We start from the raw sequence: 27,845 nt of genomic DNA, 5'->3' as shown, positions 1-27,845 counted from the left end.
ATTTATGTAAGTTTTATGAACAACAGCATGAATAAGTTATTTTCACTATTCAACTCATGAACACATATTTTTTTCATCTATGTGAATTTTATGAACAACAAAACAAATAAATAAATTCCACTCTTCAAATAATGTTTAAAGGTACACTTACGATATTTGATGTTACATTTTCTATGCATAATCATCAACACTAATAATAATATTTATGAAATTGCTGACATTGATATGTATATTATGTATAATATTTATGCTCTCATTCATATCTTAGATGCCATATTATCTATGCACAATTATCAAAACTAATAATAAAATGTATAAAAATATAAAACTGATACTGACCCTTTAAAAGATTAACATTTTTTTTTTTGATCGATAATAAGATATGTTATTTATTTTAAAGGAAATTACATAGTCTTCATACATTAACCTTTCCAAGGTTCACCATTCTACCATTGAGTCTAAACCTTCCTCCCTTCTTATAAAAAATTTCTTCACTATAGCCATCTACTTTCATTACAAGTCTTTACATATTCAAACATAAGTAATTGCATACTACAAACTTTTCATATTAGACATAATCTTCTAGAGGGGGCCACCTTCTTTCAGGAAAAACTTGACCATTTCAAAATGTATCCTTCGCACATTTTTTGCCTTCCCCTGCTGCACTACTTGCCTCTAGATGACTCCCCTCAGTCGCTACCTTCATCTTTTGTTTTCCTTACCACCAACTAGAGCCAAAAAAAATTGATATTCCATTTACCCTTTTATCTGTTATCGTTCATGTCTGGAGGCGACAAAAAGGATATGGCCTCTATCACCAACACCAAAAAACCTTCCATCAAGTCTTACCTACGCCCTCTGTTGGCCCCTCTTTCCAACCACCGCTTCCTTGGCACCATCACATTGAAGGGCTCATTTTGGTGTTGCTCCTTGACCTCTATGATTGCATTTTTCAGGGCATTCCATGCTACTCAGTGCTCATTCACATATGCCTCTTTCTCCTATATCCCCGTGACCAGTTCACAAACGGCAAGATTCCTTTCTCCTTGCCTTCCTCCTCATCTACATAACCCTCTAAGAAATTGAAAGCCCAGCTCGGATGAGCCCACTCCAACCATGTTTCCATATTTGGGATTAACTCCTCTTCAAACAATTCCTTCATAACCCATTCCACTACTCTTTCATGCTCTCCACTTTCTAAGCCCCAGGCCATTGTCATCGCAGCTATATCAACTTGCGCTTTCCATCGGTGCTCCGAATCTTGAAAAAGGGGGCCCAATGTGTCTTGCAACGCATCCACCACAGCCTGCGATGCGCACTTTACCATCTTCTTCATCCTATGGTCCGCGACTCGCCCGAATAGAACCTTCTGCTATCACTGAGTTTTTAAAGTGAAGGATGGCTCCATCTCTGCTATTCACCCTTTCCTTCTGCAATTTATATCTCCCTTCAAATTTTCACTTAAAAATGACATATGCCATGCCGTTTTAAAGGCAATTATATTCTTTCGAATCATTAAAACTATCTGCGGGCATCCTACTTAAAAGATTTCGCACACTTCGTAAGATTCATTGGACAAGCTGAGTTGTTAATTTCATCATTTGCTAACAGTCCTCTTTATTCCTTGCAATTTAGGATGTTAAAAAGTGTACCTTTTGAATTAATCTTTTCAATCCTTAATGTCTCCTCATTCATTGTTATAGCCCATTTTGAAAGCATGTCGGCCTCCTGATTTCCTTCTCTTTTTATATGCATTATTTTAAAATCCTCAAAGTTATTCAATTCCTGCTCTATGATATTAATAATTGGTTGTAGATGCCATGCCTTTGCGCTCAATTTAGATATACCCTACACTGCGATTAAAGAATCCCCTTCTAGATGTATTTTTTTTATCCCTTCCTTTCTAGCTATTTGAACTGCTAGTAATGCTGCTTGGCATTCTGCTATGTTATTCGTTCCATATGGGAGTTTTTTTGCTCCTGCTAATAAAAGGTGCCCTCTGTCATCTTTAAAAATAATCCCAATTCCTGAATCCCCTGGATTGCCTTTTGCTGGTCCATCAAAATTCACTTTGACCTAGCCTTCCTGTGGAGTAACCCATTCAACTGGCTTCTTCTTTGTTTTGCTTCTGCTTGTTACCAAAGCTCCTGAAGGTGATTTGAATCTAATCCCCAACCAAGTATTTTGTATTAGTCTATCACCTCGTGTGAATGGAATTTTCATAGCTTGTTTCCTTGTAGCCGAAACACTAACTGTTTCTTCTATTGCATTAATGATTCTTCTTATGCACCTCCTCAGACTTTCTTTTTCTCCTCTAAAGATTCTCCTATTTCTCTCCTTCCACAACTCCCAGATTATCAGAGATGGTGCTACTATCCATATACTTGATAAAGTTGATTTCCCAGCTATCCTTGGCCATCCATCCAAGGTTTCCTTTATCGTTTGAGCTCTTGGCCCTTGCCAACTTAGTTTGAATTGAACTATATCCCAACATTTTTTAGCATATTGGCATTGAATTAAAAGATGGTTAATGGTTTCCTCTTGTTTCTCACATAAAGGACATCTAGATGGTCCATTAATCCCTATCTTTCTTAGTCTTTTAGCTGTTAGAATTCTTCCTTTGTAAGCTAACCATGTAAAGGCCCCGGCTTTAGGCAAAATATCTTTGTTCTAACATAAGTCTCTTGAGAAAATACTTTCCCTTCCTGTCTCAGCTAGTAGATTGTAGCCTAGTTTTACTGAGTATTTACCTGATAATGAGCCACACCAAATTACTTTATCCTTCTTCTTTGTTAGCATCACATTCTTGACCTTAAAAATTTGTTTCATTTGCTCTTTCTGTGCATCTGTCAGTTCCTCCCGAGATACATCCTTCCAACACCACTCCTTTCCTACAAGACCATCCTTCTCAGTCATATAATCTTTTACTGTATTACCCCATCTTTCTTTAAAGTAGGATCTCAGTTCATTGTTCCTTATAGTTTCCCTTAGCACATCCATTCCATTCCACGAATCTTCCCAAAATTTTGTTGTTCCCCCATCCCCTATCTGCCATGTAATATGCTTAATTAATACCTCTCTACAGGATAACATGAAGTTCCATATGGCTAATCCTTTTGGAGGATTTCAGATTGTTAAAATTTTGTGGTTATCCATAGTGTCTAAATATTTTCCTTTTAGAATTCTTACCCAGTAGAGGTGTGGGTTTTCATAGACTGCCCAGATTAATTTAGCTCCTAGTGCTCTATTCATAAAGCTCCAATCCCTCAGACCAGCACCTCCTTCCTCTTTGGGTTTGCATATTTTCTCCCAAGCTAACAGTGGAATCTTATTCTCTTCATTGGCTCCATTCCAGAAAAACTTCCTCATTTTCCTTTCCAAGATTCTAATAACTTTCTTTGGAATCTCTAGACACATCATTGCAAAAATCAGCATTGTTGTTATCACTGTTTGAAGCATTAGTATTCTGCCTGCCAAAGTCAGCAATTTGCCCGCCAACCTTCCATTTTCTTTTGGCAATTTTCTATAAGCTTGTCCCATAAGTCTACCTTATTTCTTCCTGCAAAAAAAGGGATGCCTAGATATTTGTTTGGCATTAACCCCAATTTGATATCCAATATTCAGCAGATCCTAAATCTCATATTATAAGGAGTGTTGAAGAAAAAAATTTCTGACTTTTTCCAATTAATAAATTGCCCCAAGACTTTCCCATAAAGCTCTAAAGTGTTCTTCATCACTCTTGCTTCTTCTATACTGGCTTCTCCCCCTAAAAAAGTGTCATCTACAAATTGTAGATGTGTGAGGGATTCAACTGTTGCTGTGATTTTGATTCCTTTCCATGCACCTTGCTCCCTTTGCTTCTGGATCAACCTTCCTAGCACCTCTACCATTATTATGAAAAGGAAAGGTGACATAGGATCGCCTTGTCTTATTCCTTTTTCCTGTTCAAAAAATCCTTGAGGGCTTCCGTTTACCAGTGCAGAGAACCTAGGTGTTTGAATACAACTTTTCACCCATTGAATCCATTCCTTACTAAACCCAAATCGGCTTAGCACTTCCAGCATGAAACTTCTATTAACCTCATCATATGCTTTCCTAATGTCTAATTTTACCATCATGTTTTGAGTTTTTGAAGCACGAATGGTGTGCACTGCTTCATGTGCCACAACTACTCCTTCAAAAATTGATCGCCCTAGAAGAAACCCACTCTGCTTTATTGAAATAATGGAGTACAATACTTGCTTGAGTCTGTTTGCCTTCACCTTTGATATGATTTTATACACTATGTTGCATAATGAAATAGGTCTGAAATCCTCAAAAGTTTGTTGTGTTTCCTTCTTTGGCACCAGTGCTATAAAAGTGTTATTAAAATCTTTGAGAATGAAACCTCCTTGTCTCGACTCCTCCACTACTTCCCATAAGTCTTTCAAGAAAATGGAGCTTAAATTCTGAAAAAACAGAGCTCGAAAACCATCCGATCCTGGGGCTTTGTCCCCTCCTAAACCCTTTAATGCTTGAGAGACTTCGCATTCTGTAATTGGATCCATTAGGGCCCTGTTTTTTTCACCAATTATTACTGTTGGAATAACACTCAACACCTCTTCAACCTCAGCACTGTCCCTTTCTGGCATTTGTCCTTTATGTGAGAAGAAATTTATAGCCTCTTGTTTTATTTCTTCACTATCCGTCTTTAAAACTCCATTCATATCTTTTATTTCATAGATTTTATTTGTTGCTCGCCTTACTTTTACCGAATTATGGAAAAAAGTAGTATTCCTATCTCCATCTTTTAGCCATGTTTCTCTAGATTTTTGATGCTAATAAATTTCGTCTTTGTTTAAGCAATCCTCCAGCTCCTTTTCAAGCCCTTTCTCCAATTTGAAATCATCCTCAAACATTCCACTATCTATAACTTTGAGACTTAAAGTTTTTAACTTCACTTCTATATCCTATTTTTTATCAAAGATATTACCAAAGTGTTCCCTATTCTAGAATTTTAATTGCTCTTTTAGAAATTGCAACTTTTTAAAGAAAATAAAAGCTTTGTTACCTTTCCTTGGTGGGGCATTTTTCCACCAATCCGCAATCAGGTTTGAGAAACCTTATGCTTTCAGCCACATTGCTTCAAATTTAAAGGGGCATCTATCTGGAGATTTTTCATCTTGAATTCGAAGAAAAATGGGAAAGTGATTTGAACCCTGGTAAGGTAGAATTTTCGCATCACATGACCAATTTGCTTCAGCCCAATTCCCTGCCACTAGAAACCTATCCAACTTTTCTGCTATATGCATAAAACCTTCCCTTCAGTTTGACCACATGAAGTCGCCTTTTTTGAAATTTATATTTACTAATCCATTGTCATTTACAAAGTTGCTGAAATCTTTTTGACTCTCAGAAATCCATCCTTTGCCTCCCTTTTTGTCTTCCAGATTTAGAATGGCATTAAAATCCCCACCTAAAATTGTTACCTCATTTGGAAACTCCTATACTTTTTCAGCTATTTTTCCCCATAACTCTTTCTTCTCAGTATTTTTATTTGGTCCATACACATTTATCACCATAAATGACCAATGTAGGTTTTTAACAAAGATCTTTGCCCATTGCCAATTTGCATTTAACTTAGACTTCGAAATTGTGATTGTTTCAGGCTTCCAAAGTATAGCCAATCCACCTAAAGCTCCTTGTGCCCCTGTCAACAAACATTCCCATCTCCTAAATTTATTTTTAAAGCTAGAAAAATCTTCTTCTTTTATCTTGGTTTCCTGAAGAAAAACTAAATCTGGCTTCGATTGATCAAGACACCTTTTGATCAATCGAATTTTGTCAGGGGCATTACAGCTCATGACATTCCACAATAGGGTTTTCATGGCTCCCGGGAAAAGGCCAAGCCTTTTCCCGATCTCAAGATTTTTGTTTGGCTTGCATCTTTGCCCGCCATTGCTAGCTTAACTTTGACTAGTTTTGGTCCTTGTTTTTTCTGGCTTCCAACATTCGGTTTCTGCTTTATGGAGCTTGTTTATTCTAAAGATCTCTTTGCTTGTATTCTTGGCATCTCTGTTAATCCAAGGTCATTTAATAGGTCCTCTTCTAAAGGTAAACTCATTTCCTCCATTCCACTACTGCTATCTAGGGCTTCCTCAAAAGAATCACTTAGATTTCTTTCTGGAGAGACTTCAATGTCTTTAAAAACTATTTTATCATTACCTTCTAGATCCTTATTTCTTGGTGTTTCACACCCTCCACTCACTCCTCCTACTGGGGATTGCATCTTATTATTTCTGGATTCTACAAAACTTGCACTACACCTTCTTAGGTTTATAGGGTTGTCATTCATCCCTTGTTGGTCACCCTCTATACCTTGAAAGTTTCTCTGCACCTCCATTTCCCTTGGTTCACATTCTTCTTCCCATGGGGTTTCTAGTACTCTTTGGGTGGAGTTCTTTGTGACCCTTTTAACCCCTTCCTCCTCCTCTCTATTCTGCATATCTCTAACCTCTGACTATATTGGAGGATCCTGAATTTCTTCCTCAATGTTTGTGGGTATTTGGTCATTGGGGATGTGTGGCTGAAGCTTCTATCCTTCTCCCATCTCTAAGAAATCTAGGATTTTATCTACCTCCAAACCTTTCCCTTTCCTGCTGCTGATATTCCAGGATACCTCTTCTGGATAATTTTTATCCTCACCTTCCCATTTCTCTACCTGCTGTTTCCAAACCCCATATTCCGTGCTTAGGTTTACATAATCCGGGCATGGATTCCCTTCCTTTAACAAGATTAGTAGCCTTGGATGAGAGGAAGAGTCAACTTTATTAAGGACCATTTCTGACCTAACATATTCTCCTATTGTGTTTCCAATTTCCTCCAACACCTTTTCTCCCCAATATTCTACTGGTAAGTTGTGGAGATTGATCCGAATGGGGAATGACTGTAACTTCTCTTTGTTTGGATCAAAGTTTGGTGTCCACTCCTTTAAAATAACACCCTTTCCTTCTAGGAGATAGGGGCCGTTTCTCAGGATGCCATCTTTATCATATCTACTTGGTGCTATTCCCAAATAGAATCCATTTTCTAGGGTTTTGAATCTACATTCTACCCCCCATCGGCTCCCTTGCCTAATAATAGAAACTGACGGCCATGGTCCTAACCACTTAAAGAAAAATGCTTTCTCTTTCATTTCATTAACCGATTCTAGCCAATTTTCATTACTGCTGCGGATTATAGACATTACCTCATAGGTGGCATTGTCCTCTTTGCTTTGAGAGCGCTCCTCCACCGCATCTTTCCCCCCCATGGCCGCTTTCTCCTGCTGCTTCGGCCTATAAAACTTGTGGGCGATTCTGGAGTAGTCAAACTTATCAAACTTTTTATAAAACCAGTAATTTTTGTTCCTTGTCTTGCTCCATCTCCATTTCTTTGCTTCATCATGTCTTCTCTATGGTGGATAAAACTGTCGCCGGTTTTGGTAGTAAGGTTTTTCTTTCTGCCCCCCATTCCACCTATACCGATTCATTGGCCATCTTTTATTGATTTTCTCATCATATGCCCATCCCTCATGGCGTTTGAATCCTGGATTCCACTCTGTGAACCTCTGGTGTACTCGCCTGTCTGTTGCAGGTGACCGTTGCCCCCAACGTTCAAACCTCGGTCGCACCCGCTCTCGCTCCATCCCTTAAAAGATTAACATTTTATCAAGTCATTCAAAATTAATTATTCAAATGCATTATTCCAAATTTTATTTTAATATTTATTAATAATTAAAGTTATTAATTCTAATAATTAAATAACCTTAATAAATTAAAATAATATTTTTAAAAATAAAAATAATAATAGAAAAATAAATATAATATATTTAAACAAACAAGGACACAAAGCGTCTAGTTCCTGCCGAAATTGTTTTTAACTTCTTGCTACATGTGTTATGTTATTTTTATAATAAAAAAATCTGTTAGTGCATATGGTTAGGATTGAAAAAAATTATTTGATTAAATTTCTTTAAGTTTAGTTCATTTGTTGTCAACTTTAACTAACATAAGTTAATAATTGACTTATATTAAGTTTGCAATTTTATTAAACAACATACTTATTATTAATTTACTATAGAGTTTGTAAATAGCAAAAAGAGTGAAAAAAATAAAATTTATAGAAACCCAATAATTTTTTGCCCATTGCAATTTGTAAGTGATATTGGGTTTTTAAAAATTTTAAAGAATATTTTCTGCATTAAGCAAAAAAGCACGTAGAAGACGTTAGAACAACACATCTTTCAAAGAATCAAATGACCAGATCCATTTCAGATGAATATTGTAGCCTTCAATATTTGTCATATTCTCATAATTATTTCAATAGTAGCATTCCTCCTTTTACGAACCTAAAATAATGCATATTATTAGACAAGTGAAAAAGTAAAAAGTGTCTTGCATATTATTAGACTTTGTTTGACATCTCTTGCTCTCTCATCCTGATGATGGATCACGTAGTGTGATTCAAAATGTTGATGGTAAAAATCTCAACACGATCTAATCTAGAAACTGATTTACATAACTATGATGGATTGTGGAAATCTGATCACATTAATAGAAGAGTAAAAGCTTGTCAAAATAATCTTAACCACAGCATTGTTATAAAACTTCAATTATATATAATCGAATTTTTTCTCTCTAATTAATATAATCTTTTATTTAATAAATTATTTTACAAATTGAAAAAATATTACATAAATTAAATCAATTTTTTATTTTCCCCTATTCTTTATAATGGAAATAGTAGCATTTTTTTTACTAATTAAATAAATTATTTTTAAATCATTGTAATTGAAATAATTAATTTCAAAATTTACTGATTAAAAAATAAAAATTACTATTCTACTTACATATATTTTTCAAAACAAATAAATAGTATAATAATTAATATTTTTTTATCTGTTATTTTTTAAATTAATAAAAAAAAATATTATACATACTAGACAAATCAAATGTCATCCATTCCTACAAATGATTTGATTGAAAAAAAGAAAGTATTAAAAAATCTAGGTAAAGTGATGGAGTTTGGTTAATAAAACAATCATAAATCCAACATTTAAGCATTGTATTGTTTTATTAATTAAAAATGATGGAAGTGGACAGAAGTGACTGCACCTATCATAAGTAAGCATTGTGAAAATCAAAAGTCCAAGCTATCAGCAAAGAAAGTGACAATTATTATACTATGTCCACCATTAAACCAACATAGCATTGAATATATAATAAAGACAACTAAAATATTTACTTGTTCCTACATCAAAAAAAGTGAAAACCCTACTATTCAAAGTACGAGCCAATAAGAAAGTGACAATATTGTCTATTTATATTATAGAAAATTGTGAGGAAAAACACAACATTAGAAAATAGTGTGCTAGAATTTAATACTGTTTTACCATTGGTAGATATTAATTTGCACATAACATGCACTCGAATGCTATAGTATCCTGCCATGCGGCAGGAACTAATAATATTATTAATTGTGCGTCGCGTCTACTACTAGCTTATATATATTTTTATATATATAAAAAAGCCGAGAGTTATCCTTCTCGAGGTGCCTATTTTCATAATCTAACTAAGTGCAATGGGCGCTTCGAGAAGGATAACTCTCGACTTTTTTATATATATAAAAATATATATAAGCTAGTTAAAAAAAAAAAAGTTAAACAAAAACTAGTACAATGCCCAACAACTCTACATTCTCTAACATCTCCTTTTCAACAAAATTTATAAAAAAATATAATAAAAACAATATAAATTAAAATATAAGATTTTTTATTTATTTTTAAGCATTATATGAACATTTTGCTGATAACAAGTAAAATTATGTTCGTCTACTCGTAGAAGATTTGAGCTGTCCCAACGCAGCATGAGAAACCATAAACACTGTTTAAGAAAGAAAGCTTTCAAAATACGTTACTGCAGATGGTAAAACATCTGCTAGGGATGCAGAATTCTTAAAATCGTGAAAATTATGATAATGGAAATGTTATGAAACCACTGGACTGAACAGAGAAAGGTTAGCAGGGAAGTCAAACAAATGGCTTCCGGAGGGGTAGCGGCTCCACAATTGAATGCGGGATTGCAACAGCAATTGAACTTGGAAGATGTGAAGAATCGAGCAATGGACCTCTTCAAAGCGATTACCCGAATTCGCGAACAACTGGAGGGCAATGCTAATGTCAAGTGGTTAGCAACCCACAACCTTGCTTTTCTCTTTCTATTCCTCTTGTTTTGTTTGTTTGTTGCTTATTATAAGTACAAACAGTACACCGACCAAGAGAGACATTCAAATGGCTTAAACCCTAATGCAGGTCTTAGTGTCCAGCCTTACAAAATACAGTCATACTAATTTATGAAACGAGCACCATAATCATGTTAATATTCTTTCTTGTTTCAATTTCGATTTCAAAACAATACAAAATGCTTTTAGTTTTCAGAGAAGATTTGGTTTTCTAGAAATTTTCCTAAGTTCTATCCAATTCTGGTCTGAGAGTTCAGTTTAATTTATAACCAGAATAATATTTTATTAAATTTATCCCGTGATTGATTTGTCAGATTTTGAATGAATTTTGAGTCTTTAAGCACATTTTTTTCCACATGACTACATGGATTGACAGTTTTGAGTCTAATGATGATTAAAGATCGTTGCTTACCCATTGTGGCACATAAAAGTGACTTTTGATCTTCATTAATAGAACTCATCCTCTCAGTCAATTCCCAGGGCTCCCCTTATTGCGCTTTCTTTCCGACCTTATTTTTCCTGCGTGTGTCAAAGTTTGCTGCAGTTTTCTATTTTATGCCAATGAACTTGACAAGTGCGTGCCTTGACATTTTCTTTTGATTTTCCATTTAATCTGTGTGGTTGTTGTCCTCTTTGTCCGCCTGGTAGAAAACCCTGACAGATAAAAAGCAAAGCAGTGACCTGGGCGGATGCTTTTGCTTGATTTTGTCCATTTAAGTTCTTTTTACAATTTCCTGCTTCTTTGACTTCCTTTTCCTAGTATTTTCTTTTTTCTGTATTAGATATCTACCTCAAATTGTGTCTGTCGTCAATGGGCCCTTGGTCTATTGGTGAATTTGAATGGCTCACAAAGAGCCCACCAGGGATCAAGTCTTGCTGAGTGCAAGGCTCCGACATCATAAGGGATGAGGCTGGGATCGTGCCCTGGGTGATTTTGACGGCGTGGATGCCCCTCAGTCCTTGGCTCTAAGCCGAAGAGGTTTCAGGGACGAGTGGGCCTGTATCGGGTTCCTAAAAAGTCTATATGGTGGCCTTCGCTGGTTGGTAGTTCGCAGGTTTCATGCCTCGCAGGTCTGAACCCTCCATCAAAATAAAAATAAAATTTGTGTCTGTCATTAGGTCATAACCTTTTGTGTTTTTGAAGTATCCTTTTCCAAAGTTTATTGAAAGGTACCTTTATCCCGATTCCCAATAGCAAATATTAGATTACAAGACCATTACGAGTTCTCCAAGTCGACATAAATTATGGATTTTGTGACACCAATTTTCAAGTTGTTTTGTTGTCATTAGTTGCATTCTTACAGGCGCACCAAGGATTTAGGCATCATCTTGCACTGTTAAACATGATGCATTTGAAAGAGTTATAAACATGCTTGTACTTTTCTAAATTTATAATAAAAAAGATCTTCTTTTTCTTTTTTTCTTTGAGTAATTTTGTCGCCAGGAATTTACACTTAAGAGAATGTACTATTCTGTAACATACACCCGCGTTTTTGTTTGTTTCATTTTCCAGTTTGAAGAATTTTATAGAAGTAGATGGAGATGCAGCAGTTGTGTTTTACAATAAATATTTGCCATAAATAAAGGACTGGAATAATTCTTCCCATAGTTTAAAAACTCAGTCTCGGCAATATCTTGGCCGACCCAAAATATTCAAAATTTTGGAATCACTAAAAAATCAGTGATAAATTGGTACTTTTATTGAACATTTGAAAATATATAATTTCTTAAAATAATCTGAAAAACATCATATACACTAAATTTGTAGAACTTATATGGAACAGTGTTTCAAACTAAGTCGCTTAGAGCCATAAATCATGCAGAACAAGAGGGGCTTCTTGGAAAAGAAGCAGTGCATTCCTTCAAATAATGAATGGAAGCTGTGAGGGAAATGGTTAGAGATTTTTAATTGACAATTATGCGAAACAAAGAAATAAGCCAATACCTTTTTATAAAGCAATAGCTGTCTAACTCCAACTAGCAGTGGATCAGAATGAAACGGTATTGCTCAGAACAAAATGGAACAAGTCTCAGAACTTTAAGTTGCTCAGAAAGAATGGTGTCACTTAGAATGAAGTGGAAAAATGCAATGTTAAAATGTTAAAACGTAATGTCGAAATGTGGTTTTCCATTGCTTTACAAAGTCAAAAAAAAGTAAAAAACCTGAAATTTTGTTTTAGTTTGTGAATTGTTTCAACACTGATTTTTGGGTGAAATCTCGCGATATACCGTGATTTTTCACATTAGAGCTTGCTGCGTGAAAATGAAAACAGTGCTGTGACGATATTTTGAGAGAGAATAATTTTTTCATTTGTGAATCGTGATATATCACGGTATATTCATGATAGTTTCAAGTTTTCAACTATGATTCTCCCAATGTAATATTTTCAAATACCCAGAAGCAGCAATAGCAATAGCTGTGAATACAGATTATCATTAAATCTAAACAATTTATCATCAAACTAAAGATAGCCATATGCGAAAATTTCATTACAATGAATATCAAGCATACCTATATGCTGTTTGCAAATAATATCACTAAGTATCAGAAAAACCAGCAAACTGGGAACTCAAACCATAGACACTACACTCTAAAGTCTCTGAATCTGCTCTCAATCATCAATGCAGTGATTTGCAGGCCTAGGCAACCCTAATAAGATACAAAACCATGCACAAACCCTAGGCATACCTTCTCATAGAGCTCCCACATCCTCAGCAGCTATGTATAACTAGCAGGAAAGAGAGCACAACAAACAAGAAAGTTGGAAATCTACCCAAAGTCTACAAACTATCTTCTTAATCTATCTCAAATCTGCTGCTCTTAAACTGAAGATTTGTTCAACTGTGAAGCTAAAACATGATCCCTGAATGAAACCACCAGTAAATTCTCTCGATTGGGTCTTTCAGTAATGTAGAAGATGTTCATTGCAAATATTTTTGTCCTCATAAAGCTACAAGATGAACAAGTTCAACCATCCAAATCACTTCTCGAGCATACACAAATGGGCTCAACTGCCTTTTATAAGCAGCCAAAACCCCACACCCAGCCAAGAGGTTACTGTTTGATTTAGTTAAAAAATCCTTTTGTTTTGCCAAAGTTGGCGACCATCTCAATAAGGTTACTTGAAAGTTAAATATTTATCTTTTTAAGATTAGGTTATTAAAGTAAATACATTGTGCGATACTATAACCTGCAGCATCAACTTCCAATGTATACACTGACATGCACAAAGTCATTCAGTTGCAGTAACAAATTGTTTAGCAGCTGTTGTTAGAGTTTGAAGCAATTGAGCTTGAATTTTGCATGGTCATACAATCCCATGAAGGGTAGTGTGAAAATGGCCTTCACTGCTCATTTGTGGTGGATCATTTACTTTGGTCATCCTATGTGTTGCTAAATCAGCTGAGTATTCTTGTTTCTTTTGTGGGCTTGTTTCATGTAAATGGAAGACCATGATAGTGCATGGAATAGGAAAAGTTTTTCTTGTGAAGTTTCTTTTGATTCTAACGTTTCCTTTCCCATAAATTTGATTCAAAGGTTCTTCATTATGCAATTATGCTTTTGATATTTTCTGGTGTGGTTATCACATCTGAAAGGAAGAAGGTCATTAGTGATTTCTAAGTCACAACTCCTTGATATTCATTGAGGCATCACAAATTCTTGGATATCCCTTAAGACACCGAGGATTATCTCTGTTGCTTTGAGTACAATGCTTCTATAGGAGGTTTCATTCCTGATAGGGTTGCTGTCGTGCCAAAGAGTCCTATGGTTTGGGCGTAAAGGTAAAATCTTGAAAAGAGAAGGCAAGAGGGAGAGCGAGGAAGGCGAGTTGCTGTGAGTGCACAAAAAAGTTGCAAGAAGAGATTTGACCCTTTGGAACACCTCTTAAGGGATAGTTCAACTCAAGAAGCCTCAAAAATGGGTTCAATCACAACAATAAAGGGAAATCTTGAACAAGTTCACTTCCTCAACATTCACCTACTTTCTATTCTGCTCCAATAGACCTTGACACAAGGCCAAACAACCTTAAACCATCAATAAACCATTGTTCTCTAGGTGCCTTAACTAGCTATTTAGCTCTATACCCTCAAAACACACTCAACAATACTTGATAGCTTGAAAGCTTGGAATTGGTGTTAATACCCCCATACTACATGTTCCAACCATTAAAAGTGATCTTGTATATACCACACTTACTTCTTTAGGTGTCTTGTTTCCTAGTGGCCCTGTCCAACCAGTTTTTCCGTCACAACTCCCAACTTGTACAAAGGACTTTCCAAACAAAGGGGCATTCTAGATACCCTTTATGGAGTTCTATCTAGCCCCAAAGTGCTAACTCTTAACTCTCAATGCAAGTGTCCTAACACAGGAAAGTTGCATAGACCTAATAGACCTAATTAGCCTTGGTTTATGAAGCAACTCCTAGGTGTAGGTAAGATTTCCCAAAACTAACACGTGGAACACTTAGAGAATCCTAACAACATATAAATCCAAGATTTCAGCTCTTCATTCAATAGACTCAACAAGTTATAGAGGTTTGCAACTCTATGCATGTTGCAACTAGTCAATAATTTTCTTCTAGGGCATCAATTTACTATCAATTCCCAGTCGGTACACAAAAATGGCTTCCTAAATCTTTAAGTACATTATCATAGCTAGCAATTTGCAAAGGGCCGTTTAAAACCAACGGTGAAAACTTGAGCTATTGGCAATTCTGTACAAAACCCTAGGTTAAGCAGCAAAACCAGATCTACTGTTACAAAATTCCAGTTTCCACTCAATCTACGACATGTAGAAACTTCAAATTTGATGCATAAGGAAGCTAAGTCACACCTGTACTTGTTCCAATTAGTTTCAATCTCTGACAAATCTGTACAGGTGATTGTAACAAGAAGTTTTTCTGTAAGCTGAGTGTTTATCATTTAATCAACCTTATTCATACATCAGAATCTGACATGTTGACATCTTGATGACTTCAATCAACCTCCAAGATCTTAAATACACCTTACTCATGGCTTTTGATGGTTATTGAAGTAAAATGACTCTTGGACTTCCATATTGCACAACTTTGCAACTTTGCAAGAAAAGTTGTCAACATGACAACGTTTTGAGATCAATAAGAAAGACTTCATTTTGACTTGACTAGACCTCGTAAAGGACTCAAAAACATTAAAAAAACCCAATCTACCACCTAATGGTCCATATTTGGTCATTTGCACATATTGGCTTATAAACATGCCAAAATGGAAATGCCAATAACAGTTTGGACTTATTGCTTTACTACCTAAACAAAATAAACCAAAATGACTTCCAACTACTCCTTGTTCCATTCTAAGGTCCTAGGCGACGTTATCCTCTTGTTTGGCTTCAGTGGGTGCTCCTGCACCAAGATTTTGAATTGGCCACCTACAAGTCCACTGAGGCCAAATCCAAGAGGTCACTTTTGGTTACATGATGGCATAAACAACAAGAATGTTTAAAGTTTGATTCAGGAGCAGCATCAGATTGCCCCACTTTGCCCTTGATTGGAAAACGTTTCCTCAAATATCCCATTCGATGCCATTTGATGGTTTAATTGGAGAAAAGTAATTCAAAAAGGGGACTAGACATAGAGTTGAGCTAGAGGGCTATGAAAGCATAATGGAGGTTGACAATGGCACAATAGATGGCGATAAAATGAATGCTATTTGCAAACTTTTCGCTTCAGTTCATTTGCAATTGCTAAGGAGATGTTTGTGTATGTTCGCCAACGCCTCGACCACAAAAAATCTCAGGTCAAGCAAAAAGGCTTTAAGGCTTATCAAATTCTCAGTAGTGAAGGCTGGAATAGAATTTTGAAGAGAAATACAATGAGATTCGGGAGAGCTATGTCAATTTGCCAAGCCCAATTGCTATATGATTCTTATTTCAGCTCTGCTGAAAATCTTAATGTTTTTTTCTTCTCAGTTTATGGTGACTCGGCACTGCAATTGTTAATCCTTGACAACGTGTGTGTTGAGTCTTGACAGATTGTGCCTATTGTAGTCATTGTTAGTTACCTTGCATATATGGGTAGTATCTTGTAACCAACAAACTCCTGTTGGCCTTGTATATCTCTTTTGCAGAGAATGAAGAAAGTCGGAAGATGACTTATCTTTGCTCGCTATTACATGCCTTACATCTGTGAAGGATAAAAGAGCTTGCGATAATCACAAGAGAAAATGGGGAGGAATTTACAAAGGAACGGTGTAACTTTGATTTGAAGCAACTTTTTAAGTTAGGGGGAACAAGGGAAGTGGGCGTAATTTGGATATTTTGTGTGGAACTCTCAACAAGCAATAAAGCAAGAATTTCTAAAGGATTGAGTCTAAGAGCCCTATTTAATCTTTGTATTCTTTGGGTCGTTCACATGTTTTACCATTTGAGAGTTCTTTTTTGTTTGAGTTATGTATTCAAGAGCAATCACATTGAAGGACATTCAAAAGTTTTATTTGATCAAAGACTCAAGCATGTCATGGAGTTGTCATTTTGGAGCAACTGTCAGATAAATTAAGGGTGACCATTTCTTACTTCTATCAAATTTTATATATTCAGTCTGCAATTATGTTAGAGTATGTAGCTTTGTAGGTTATTATTTAATTACCAAATGTCAGCTTTGTATGATCGTGTGAAGGACCTTTGGAATGGCTGACTGATAAATTCTTTCATTGTGATTGAACGATTGAGGAAAAATGGACTACAAGGAGATAAGTATTCTGTAATATTTAATAGTATGTGATTGTAGCATTGATCTCTATTATAGTTGATTTTATGAGTTTTTAATATCTTTCTTGGTTGCAAGATTCAACAAGAAGTAATGGCATGAGGATGTTGCTTTGATGATACATATTCAAAGGGTGATGTTTTACCTTCAGAGGGAGGTTACATCCAATATCTTATTGTGCTAAACAAAGCTGTCCTTGCTGAAAGGGAGTCTCTGTTGAGAGACAATGTTAGTTGTTAATACATTCTTATTTGGGAGAAGTTTGAGGTGAAAGCCCTTGGTCCACCCTCTGCACTGAGGCATGGTGGAAATGCATTCTTCTCTGGCAGAATTTTGAGGTGAAAGCCCTTGGTCCACCCTCTGCGCTGAGGCCTGGTCGGAATGCATTCTTCTCTAGGAGAAGTTTGAGGTGAAAGCCCTTGGACCACCCTCTGTGTTGAGGTAGGGTGTAATGCATTCTTCTCTGGGAGAAATTTGAGGTGAAAACCCTTGGTCCACCCTTTGCATTGAAGCATGGTGGAAATGCATTCTTCTCTAGAAGAAGTTTGAGGTGAAAGCCCTTGGACCACTCTCTGTGAGTAGGCATGGTGGAAGTCACGTGCGTGACTCCACGACTTTAATTTAATGTGCTTATAAAGTAACTATGGTGAATTATGCTATACTAATATAACACGTTTTAATGAGAATCTATGCTATGGTTAATATATGACCTTTATGGTCATCTTCATCTGAAAAAGACATTTGTAATGATATTTGAAATAATATTATATAAAGAGACATGTGTCATGCATCATGCGAAGAGGCATGCGTATGGAAATATGAAGGGTTTTTATTTCGAAAATGAAGAGACCTTCAATTGTGTAATGAAGAGTGGCTGGGTTTTCGCAGGATAAAGTCTTGTCTTTTTGTGCCATCTTATAATTTTCATATTGCTGTTTATCATTGTTTTCTGGGCCAAAACATTAACAAAGGGACATCTATTGTGGAATTTAATGATGTGACTCATGGTCTTGTTGGTGTTATTGTAGCTATGGTTGGATTACTTTAGGTTGACATAGATAACATAAAGTTTGTGATAATATCTTTGATAATATAATTATTGTATTAACAATAATAATATTATATATTATATTACATTGAAAATATAACTATTTTATCAATAATAATGATTATATAATAATATAAACATATAATAAAAATATATATTTGTTTATGAAAAAGTGGTGTCCCTTGGTGATGAGGCACCACCCACATATATGAAAGAAGAATAAGTCCTCCTCTAACAAAAATATAGTAATATAATACACTATTTTCTCAACAGGTCTTCCCTAGGTTGGTTTTAGGATAGTTGCTTGAATGAGCTAATATTAGTCTCTCATAGTTGTGCTTGCAAGAGTTTGTATTGGTATCATGTTGATGCTTGCAGGAGCAAAATATTTTTAAACAATTAGCCAAAAAAAAAAGCGATATGTTGATGGGTGTTTTTGCACTCCCCAACACAGAATAGAAAACACTAAAATATCCTAATCTCTCTTGCAAGGAAATCTTATTTGATGACTTAAATATTATAACACCAAGGTTCTGGTAGTCAGGTCTTGACTGTACTTCAGACAACTCAGTGAATGAATGTGATTTTGCTGGTAAGCTGACTTACATCTGGAAGTTGGAATTCTGTTCCTTTGAGATTTCTCAGAAAATTATAAAATCTAATTCTTGAAAATCATCAAGTGTAACAATAAGAATGGATGCTTTTCAACTTACCTTAATTCGTTCCAAAATAATCTTTAAAAATGGGGCAGGTTTTAGAAAGCTCAACTAGAATCTTAAATGAAAACTTGTTGACACTAATAAATGAACTCCAAAATATAATCGTATTTTATTTCACAAGATTAAATCACAGTTACAGCAAAACAGATGCAATCTTTAGAGTAATACTTCAGATTTTGAGACCATAAGTCATTCATTAAAACCATCTGATAATGCAAATTGATAACAATTGTTTCATTGGTAGATTCTTGATGTTACAGGCTGGTTTCCTCATGTTGCAGTAGTTTTGGGAGCCTTTTGGATTAGGTGGGGCACTTTTTTAATTGTGAATTTAGCTGTCGGAGTTGTGAGCTCACTTTTAACATTTGAAAGGCATTGCTATACATTTAATGACTTAGTTTGGTGATTTGAAGAGCTGAAGCAGCTCACTGTTATCAAAGTTTGCATCCATCTTGAGTTTCTTCAAGGTGAATTCATTTCTTCGTTTTGTGTACCTATTTCTTATGATGTTTACATGTTCTTGTGCTAGCATGTGTAAAATCTATTGTTTTATGAATTTTTTTTTGAAGTTCTAGCTCTAGTTTGCTAGAGTGGATATCTGTACTTAGTGAACTTCTGGAGGACTATCCTTAGCAATTTCCAAATCGTAGTATTAGGCACCTTCCTTTAAGTACATTACTAGGGTCATAGTTGCTTACTTGTACTTCGAATCCAAAATCTGGAAATAGATTTCATCTATTAATATTAATGCTTTAAAGGGTCCTGAAAATGCAAAATACAAAAGTATGAGTCAAAAAACTTTAGAAAACCGCCATCTTGTGTTTTTCAAGTTTAATGTTGTAATATTTCCTCTAAACACTCAAGGAAATCTTGTCACACATTTAAGATATTGAGTGAATCACTTTACTTTTTTTTAGAGTTTCAATATCCTTCTACAAATAACTCAAGGGATTGCATAAGATTGTAAAATTGTGCTGTATAAGAGAAGAGGGCCAAAAGCATATTGACATCTTGTTTTACAGATAGCTAGCTCCATATGTGAAAAATGGAAGATACTTACAATTGTGTGAAAAGAGTTTAGTAAACTTATGTCACTTGTTAAAGATTGTGAAATGTAGAGCATATTGGAGAGTATAGGTAGTATCTTTACATTTCCTCTTAGAGAGCGCTTTCTTCTTTTTGTAAGCATATGACAGATACACTTCTCTTTACAATATAGCCATACATACTTAATATATCAATGAGTTGATTAATTCTTCCATTAATTTTTTTTCGGTCTCCTTGGTAATAGTCTTATCTCCACCATCCATGCTTCATTTAGTTACAAATGTTGCAATAATCTTTATGATAGATAGACTTGGGTCATGTTTGTTGAACATACAAGCAATGAAGTAACTTGTGTGTGTTATATTTGGTTTGTGATGTCACAAGTATACTTGTACCATTTAACTAAACATTAAATCTTCATAACCTAGAGTTTTGGATGGGTTCTTATACTTGCTTTTTTTGTAACAGGCAAGATGTACTAAGTCAATTTTCAGTTGTGAATGTGAGTTTGGTAAAAATTGTGGATGATATTAAAAAGGTTTCAAAAGCATTTGTGATATATCCAAAGAATGTAAATCAAGAAAACTCCACAAGTATGTACCGCTTACTTTAATTGCTTTAGAATAGTGACTTTTGAAGATGTTTGGATAATAATGTAGATTTTAATTTCAGTCCAAAATAGATGATAGTTTTATCATTATGAATATGTTTTTGTTTAGTAGGATGAATAAAATGAAGTTTGTAAGAATGCAGTGTTTTTAAGTGCGCATTTTAGTGATTTAAAAATTTTTTATGAGTTGTTCATTGGTTATTAGAAAGAAATTGAATGAAACAATAATACATAATGTGGGTCTATATGAAGCTTGATAGCTCTGAAACGCTTCATTCAAGAGATAATAACTTTTATTGATGTAGGAATGAATCATGTACGTATGCTTTCAAATTAGGTATACTAGCACTTGCACCAATGAGGTGCACTAGTGACACCGATAGTTAGATATGAAGTTTGAAGATTCGGAGTTGCTTTCTTTGTGTTTGATTATTTTGTTTATAGCTATTGTAAGGGTACGCTTGAGAGAAAAATTGGAAATATATGTGCGCAAGTTACATTTTGCGTTGGGAAAGTTATGGGGCATGTCTCCAGCAACCTCTAACACCAAGGTTGAAAAATGTGTAGTGACACATAAACATGCATGAAAACAAGTGCATATGTATTGGTTCAAGTTACATTTACATTGGTAAAGTTGTGTGTACTACCATTTCAATACATGTTTCTTTCAAAATATTTACATTAGACTCGTTGTTTAAACTTGAATTTCTCACCTTGTATTGTGTTGCATGTCTCCAAATATTTGTAATACCTTGATTTGTTAGAGAGAGAGTAGGTGCAATCAAACCTCCTTTTTCCTTTTTATTCTTTTTATTGTGTATGGGTTGTTTTCCATTTTGGAATGCCTCTCAAAGGAGAACATCGGTTGAATGCGAAGGTCGTGTAATGATCTTACTTTGGACATAGCTGTGAACGTTAGGCGTTGCCTCTTTTTTTTTTCCCAATATCAATTGTTGCTCATTTTAGAGTAAGTCCCTAGTATTTGTGTATGGTTATGGCCCATGCCACTATGAGTGGTATTTGGCTTTCACCTCCAAGTAATACTAGAGGTATTGGGACAACCTTGGGGTTGGTTTGGTTCCATGATAGATCGTTGTAATTTTCAAACCTCATCAGAACACACATCAAAATGTTTGGGGGTCTGAATCCAAGGCTATACATTATATAGGTTACTTCGTCGAGAGCTCCATTTACAAGGTCTGCTTGTGTCCATATGTTTGGGATCAGCATGATACACTGCCCTTTGCAGAATAGTACCTGCCTTTCAAGCTGCTCATCACCGACTGCAACATCTGTTGTGTATTGTGTTATTGTTGCTGTAATTATTGCAAGCAGAAAATTTAACATTTTCAACATTTTTTTAGTGTGCAACCTAACTAAATCATTAGTAGCAAATAGGTGCATTGAGGTGTCAAATTCTTCCATTGATGTAACATATTTTTTTGTGTCATAAGGAGTTTCCAATCTTCTTCTTATGGGTTTGCTATTTGTATATTTTGTACTACTTGCCGAAATTGTGCATGTGTTGTACTTTCACCTTTCTGTCTAAACATTGTTTCCAAGGTCACAACTATTGGAAATTGTTCCCATAATGTCGTCGCATGTGCTTGCGATGTGTAAATAGGCCTATCCATCATGGGTGGTAACTTTTCAAGGTCGCCTACCAAGATTTGTTAAACGCCACCAAAGCTTAGGTGCTGATTGTGTGGACATGCTTGACATAACCTATTGCCTATTTTTAGTAATAGTTTTGGCCCTATGAAACTCATTTCATCAATGAGAATGTATTTGACATCCTTCATTTCCTCATGGAATGTTGCTAATGCCTGTCATTGCAATGGCAACATTTCATTAAGGAATTCTAAGGTTTGAACGTATGGTCATTGCATGTATATTGAATGCAAAGATTTCTGTTTGAGCTAGTTTAATGAGTTGTTTACCCTATTGTAGTGGTTTATTGTTAAGTGCATTTCTTATGCACGCTATCAAGTAGGATTTTCCTATCCCGACTGTTCCTTGAATGATCATGTATAGTGGGTTGGCTGAGGGGCTTTCACTATGGTTTGTAATTGCTCGGAGTGTTGCCTCTTGTTATGTTGACAATGTATATTTTTTAATCTCATTGCTAGACATCATTGCCTTGTCACAGCAACATGTTTTACTTGGACTTATGAACTACATTGCACTTTCTTGCTAGTGTTGGAGTACCTTGCTCTATTACCATTTATAGCTGGTATGAAACTCATGCTTGCCAAGCATGTCAAGTTCATCCAGGTTGATATTTTTTGAGGGTAGGTCTTGTCCAAACTAGTATCGAAGCCTTGTCTCTCAACCACTATGAAGGACCTCCTACAAACAATTTTTAATAGCATTATTGTGCTTATTATCCTAGTACTTTGAGTGAAATTTGAATCAGCTATAAATTTACCAAGCGGTAATAATAGCTAAGACAAAAATTAAAGACATGAAAATGGGATTAAAATAAGCATCTGTCCCCCCAACCATCCTTACTTGGAAAATAGGGTAAGGCATACTTGGATTCTCTATGACATCTTATTGCAACTTAGACTTAGATTGGTGGCTTCCTATGAGCATGACAAAGTGGAAGGTAAGGATGCTAAGTGATAGATTACAATGCATTTCAAATTCGCTTTAAGGGGAAAGTAACCACAACTTAAGATCCATTATAAACAATATTGAAAAATGGTCTTCCACCAACTAATATCAAGCCTAGCATGGAAAACGCCTCCACAATGTGTTGATCTTTGTAGTTGCAGGGGATATCTTGATTACCTGTGATTGGTGCTCTTTCATATACCTGCATATGGAACTATGAAGACATACACATTTGGAAATATGAAGAGATACATATTTGGAAAATGAAGAGACTTCCAGTTATAATATGAAGAGTCTCTTGGTTCAAGTCTTGAGAAGTTACATTTTTGAAGAGTGTTGACATTCTATATATAATATATCATTACTGTGTGTGTTGATGCTTGTTGAGTAGAGTTATTCTAAACACCAACTATAGACAGTCTATGGAGTCAATTCTGATATATGTAATAAGTTGAAGAGTTTGCAGTGGAAGCATTGTACTCAAACCTCTATTATTTAAAAATGAGATATATTTTGGTGTGGCTAGATATTACCCCGTAAAGTTGGAGGGTTTTCTGAGTCTAATACAATGTCTTATTGGTTTTGTTGTTGATGTTTTGGTGCTTATTTTTCATTCTTGGTCTAAAACATTAACATGGTATTTGAGTGGTTTGAATTGTATGGTTGTCTGGTTGAGTTGGCTGCTTGATTTCTTCAGCTACTTGCTTGTGACAAGTTAGATGGAGTTGCTATGCCACCATTTGATTTTTCAAAATGTTGACTCTTCATGACAAGCCAACAAAATGAGGCATGATTTATTTGTTTATGGGTTGCAATAGTCTTTAGCAATATGGTGGCTAAATTGAAAGAGCATTGATGGTTAATGTTCTATGTTTATGGATGATGCTCGAAATAAAATTTTGGTGGTTCCTTGTTAATTTATTCTTTCATCCTTGTTTTAGTCTGATGGCAGTTTTTGTAATGTTATTATGTAGATGGACAGTGGAAAAGATATTTGGAAAATACACAAGTATTGGTGGGAACATAGATGGGTATAAATTGGGATAAGAATTAATCAAAGACTTGGCAAAAAGTGTGTTACTTAATATATCGATGGAAATGAGTTGGGCATTTTATTGAGACAAAATGATAATATTGAGTTGATCCATGTTTCTTTGTGGAACTATTTTAATAGAGCAGTGTATTTTAAGTGGTATGATGGTAATGTAGCAATCGCTATTGAATATATGAGTTGTGGGTGTTGGAATTATTGGAAGAAGGTAGTGATTTATTTTTCTTATATGGAGGATGATAGACACCACATATATGGTGTGAGAAGGAAATTGCGGTTTTGATTGAAGTTTTGTTCTATTTCATCATTGTTTTTCATTAAAATGTCTATTTTTTGGGCAACTAACTTATTGAAAGAGTTCAAGGTCGAGTCAAAGAGCCAGACGTGGGTGATTGAATACAATGAGAGATGTTTATCATGGGATAAAAATGCTCATTCATGGGTGCTGATTGCATACCACTGCGCTATTGTTGTCATAAAACATGATTTTGTGGGTATGCTTGAGTAGATGGTCTAAGTGATAGTTGCTGGTTGTACATGATCTGTGGGTGTATACCAATGGAGATTGTTATGCGACTCTATCATTTATATAATTGCATTTTTATACGGTGTATGTTCTACAATTCTGAGGATAAGATATGGACACCCTTTGCTGTAGCAGTCAGGTGCACTGAGTTTCAAGGGATATGAAAATCAAGAATAGAAAGGGCTTTGCTAAATTGATCAACAATAAAGAGAAGCATTTTATGATTATACCTTTAAATTTTGATCATGAATATTATGTAGTTAATTAATGCAATAACATAGGGAATAGTGAATAATGTATGCTTCTAGCATTAGTCTAGATATTTCTCTTCGGGACATAGATTGAGTCTATTCCTAATCTCTCTAAAATGCTTCATAGAGGGATCAAGAAGCAACAAGATGATGAGGAGATTACATAAGGAATTCAAGGAAGTGAGAGCTTTGTGCATCTTGTAAGAAAGTCATGCAAGTTGTGGAAATGAACAATTATGAGGACACTATTTGTAGCCATTGGGCCGAGTTGACGACACATAACTTCAATGAAGAGGAAGAATCTATATAAATTGTCTTTACATTCAATTTCTTCAAAGAAGAACGAATGGCAATCAGAGGGAGTTAAATCTTGAGAATTCAAGTCGGCCTATCAAAGTGTCAATGCATTCAAGATAAAGTTGAGATAGGAGAATGTTTATACATAAAAGGAAATCTTGATGAGCTGAAGAGGGAGGACTTCTTAGGCTCAATAAGATTTTGAGGGAGCTTGTGTGGCAAAGGGAGAGTGCCAAGTCCTTTGTAGAGGTTGAACAAGCTTGAGAAGTAGGGTGGCCTCAAAACTTGTTGTTTGGTCAAACATTGGAGCCATTTGTAATTTATTGTGACAATCAAATCTCTAAGAATGCTTCCCTTTTTGAGAGGGTGTCTTTGCTAAGGTGTCTCAACATTCAATTCTTATGATGCACATAATGCATTTTTCTCCAAGAGGGAGAAATTTGAGGTGAAAGCCCTTCTAATGCATTTTTCTCTGAGAGGGAGAAATTTGAGGTAAAAGCCCTATTGGTGTGAGTTCTATTCCACTACAACATACAATCAAATATCCAACATTCCAAAGTGAAACATCAAACGCTTAACCCTCTCTTAAATAAAGTCATCCCTTATGCTAAGCTTGCAATGTAAGATAATTTGATGACTCTAAGGTTTTGTTAACAATGGACACTTGCGTAGTGAAATGTTGTGATATGCTAGTAAACACTTGGGGACTTGCACTGTTTCTCAAAATTTGATGATGCGCTTCTAAGGATTTAAGCTTCACAATGTGCAATGAAAATTTTGTTTGGGTTTTTGGATCTTGACATATTAACTTAAACTTAACTTGATTTCCACTTCTCCTAAGCTTGAATGCAAGGACTTGTGAATGGCTTGGACTCTACTAGATGTAGCTTAATCAATGACTTGATCCACCTAGTGCAAGCTTCTAAGGTATACTTGAAGATTTTCAAATAAATATTTTCTTCTTAAACCCATTAAGTTGATGCAAACTAAAGATTCAATACCAATTGAAGTTAAGTACTGTTAGTCATCGGCTAACCATGCAAGGCACACTTACAATCAACAAGAGGCTAGTGGGCTGACTTTGTTTGAGTAATGCAAGGAAACATCCACAACTACTTTCATTTAACTAAACGACTTGATGCAAACTCTATTCTACTCTATCTTAACAACTTGAAATGAAAAGCAACTTTGAAGTGAAATTTATTTTGAATGAGGATTAAGGTAACCATGCAATAACACAAACCTGATCACAACTATCACCATGCAAACCACAACACTGATGAATAGAGCAAATCTGGCATTATTCTTGCAACAATTCTCCAACATAACTTTACAAATGAGAGGAACAATCCTAATATAAGGAGCTCAATTACAATGAATGGCCAAGATTAATCCACATAAGCCCTATTCAAGGTTTCCAAATTATAGCTACACACTAAAAGCCCACGCAATTACAATTAAGGATCACCATTTGGGCCAATAGAAAAATACATTGCCTTGTTGGGCCAATGAAAAAATAGGTTATGCATAACCACTTGAGAAGATGCACTAGCAAATGGGCCAACGAAAAAAATACAATGTTTTGTGGGCCAATGAGAAGAGAGGATAGGTGTAAGGTTGTAGGGGAAGAAAACTTGTAGACAAAGCCACCATTGAATGAACCAATAAGATGATGGCAATTGTATTTACATTAATCATCCCTAAGAATATTCTTTTCTTTATCCTTTTCTTTCTTTTGATAGATTGAATGAATCTAGACACAAAATTATGACATTTTTCCACTATGACACTTGATACGTTCTCATTGGTTAAGGAAATAGCTGCCACCTCATCATTGATTTACATGCAAGGCAAACCACCGCTTATAACTAATTTTGAAAATTTAGATGATAATTTTAATATATCAAGTAAGACTTAGAAAATACTCACGAACTTGATAATTTTAATTTCCAATAACCAAATTTAATTGGGTAATTCAAATTGAAATCTCATCCTTCCACTCTAAATTGATTACAAGCAATAGCAATCAACATCGTTTAAAAAAAAGTTATTTTCCTTATTTAAAATCGATGCTAATTATTTAAATGTGACGACTCCTTCAATAAATTAATTTGAATCGGCTACCTTTGGCTGAAATTGATTGATGTATTTGCGAAATTGAGGGCCTTGGAATAATTCATTTAATGCATGGCCTTTTATAACTTGAGGTTGATTGGAAAATACTTAATTTATTATCTTTTATGATTTGTTTTCCATTAATTTCAATTGTCCATATGTTAAAATCAATGCCATTTGGATAAACTCAATGCTACAATAGATGGATTAATTAATTAAATTTTAAAATAAATCCATATTTTGCAAAATCAAGGTAAATTTAATCTCATCTCAAATCCATTTTCATTTTGTAAAATTGAGGTAAATTTGATTTTTGCAGAATGTACTTAATCTCATTTCAATTTAAAACCCTTTTTTGTTATGCAAAATCAAGGTCAATTGGGTCTTATCTCAATTTTTAAAATTAATTTCTACTCTAACTGGCGCCATTCTAATTGATATCCTCTTGCTTAATATTATTAAATATTTAATCCAATGCTAACTAAATACTTAATCCAATGTTCAATGCAAGGTTTAGTTTTATTAAATGTTTTCTAATGGAAAATTTTAATTTTAATCCCCA

At 35.0% G+C, this 27,845-nt stretch overlaps 1 protein-coding gene across 2 annotated transcripts in view; it reads left to right on the top strand.

Moving 5' to 3' along the window:
- Nucleotides 1–9,951: 9,951 nt before the first annotated feature.
- Nucleotides 9,952–27,845, top strand: part of MED8 (mediator subunit 8) — a 280,806-nt gene continuing 262,912 nt past the window's right edge. For both annotated transcript variants that reach the window (XM_089821342.1, XM_089821341.1), the window contains exons 1-2: nt 9,952–10,205; nt 20,286–20,410. In XM_089821342.1, the coding sequence (XP_089677468.1) occupies nt 10,057–10,205; nt 20,286–20,410 (274 nt within the window). In that variant the 5' untranslated portion in view covers nt 9,952–10,056. The remainder of the gene's footprint in view (nt 10,206–20,285; nt 20,411–27,845) is intronic.

Source organism: Cupressus sempervirens, chromosome 3 (genome assembly GCF_028749045.1).
Source record: "Cupressus sempervirens isolate cs-2001-9-10 chromosome 3, ASM2874904v1, whole genome shotgun sequence".
Taxonomy (NCBI): Eukaryota; Viridiplantae; Streptophyta; class Pinopsida; order Cupressales; family Cupressaceae; genus Cupressus; species Cupressus sempervirens.
Note: the sequence above shows the minus strand (reverse complement) of the source record. Positions and strands in the feature narration are given on the sequence as shown.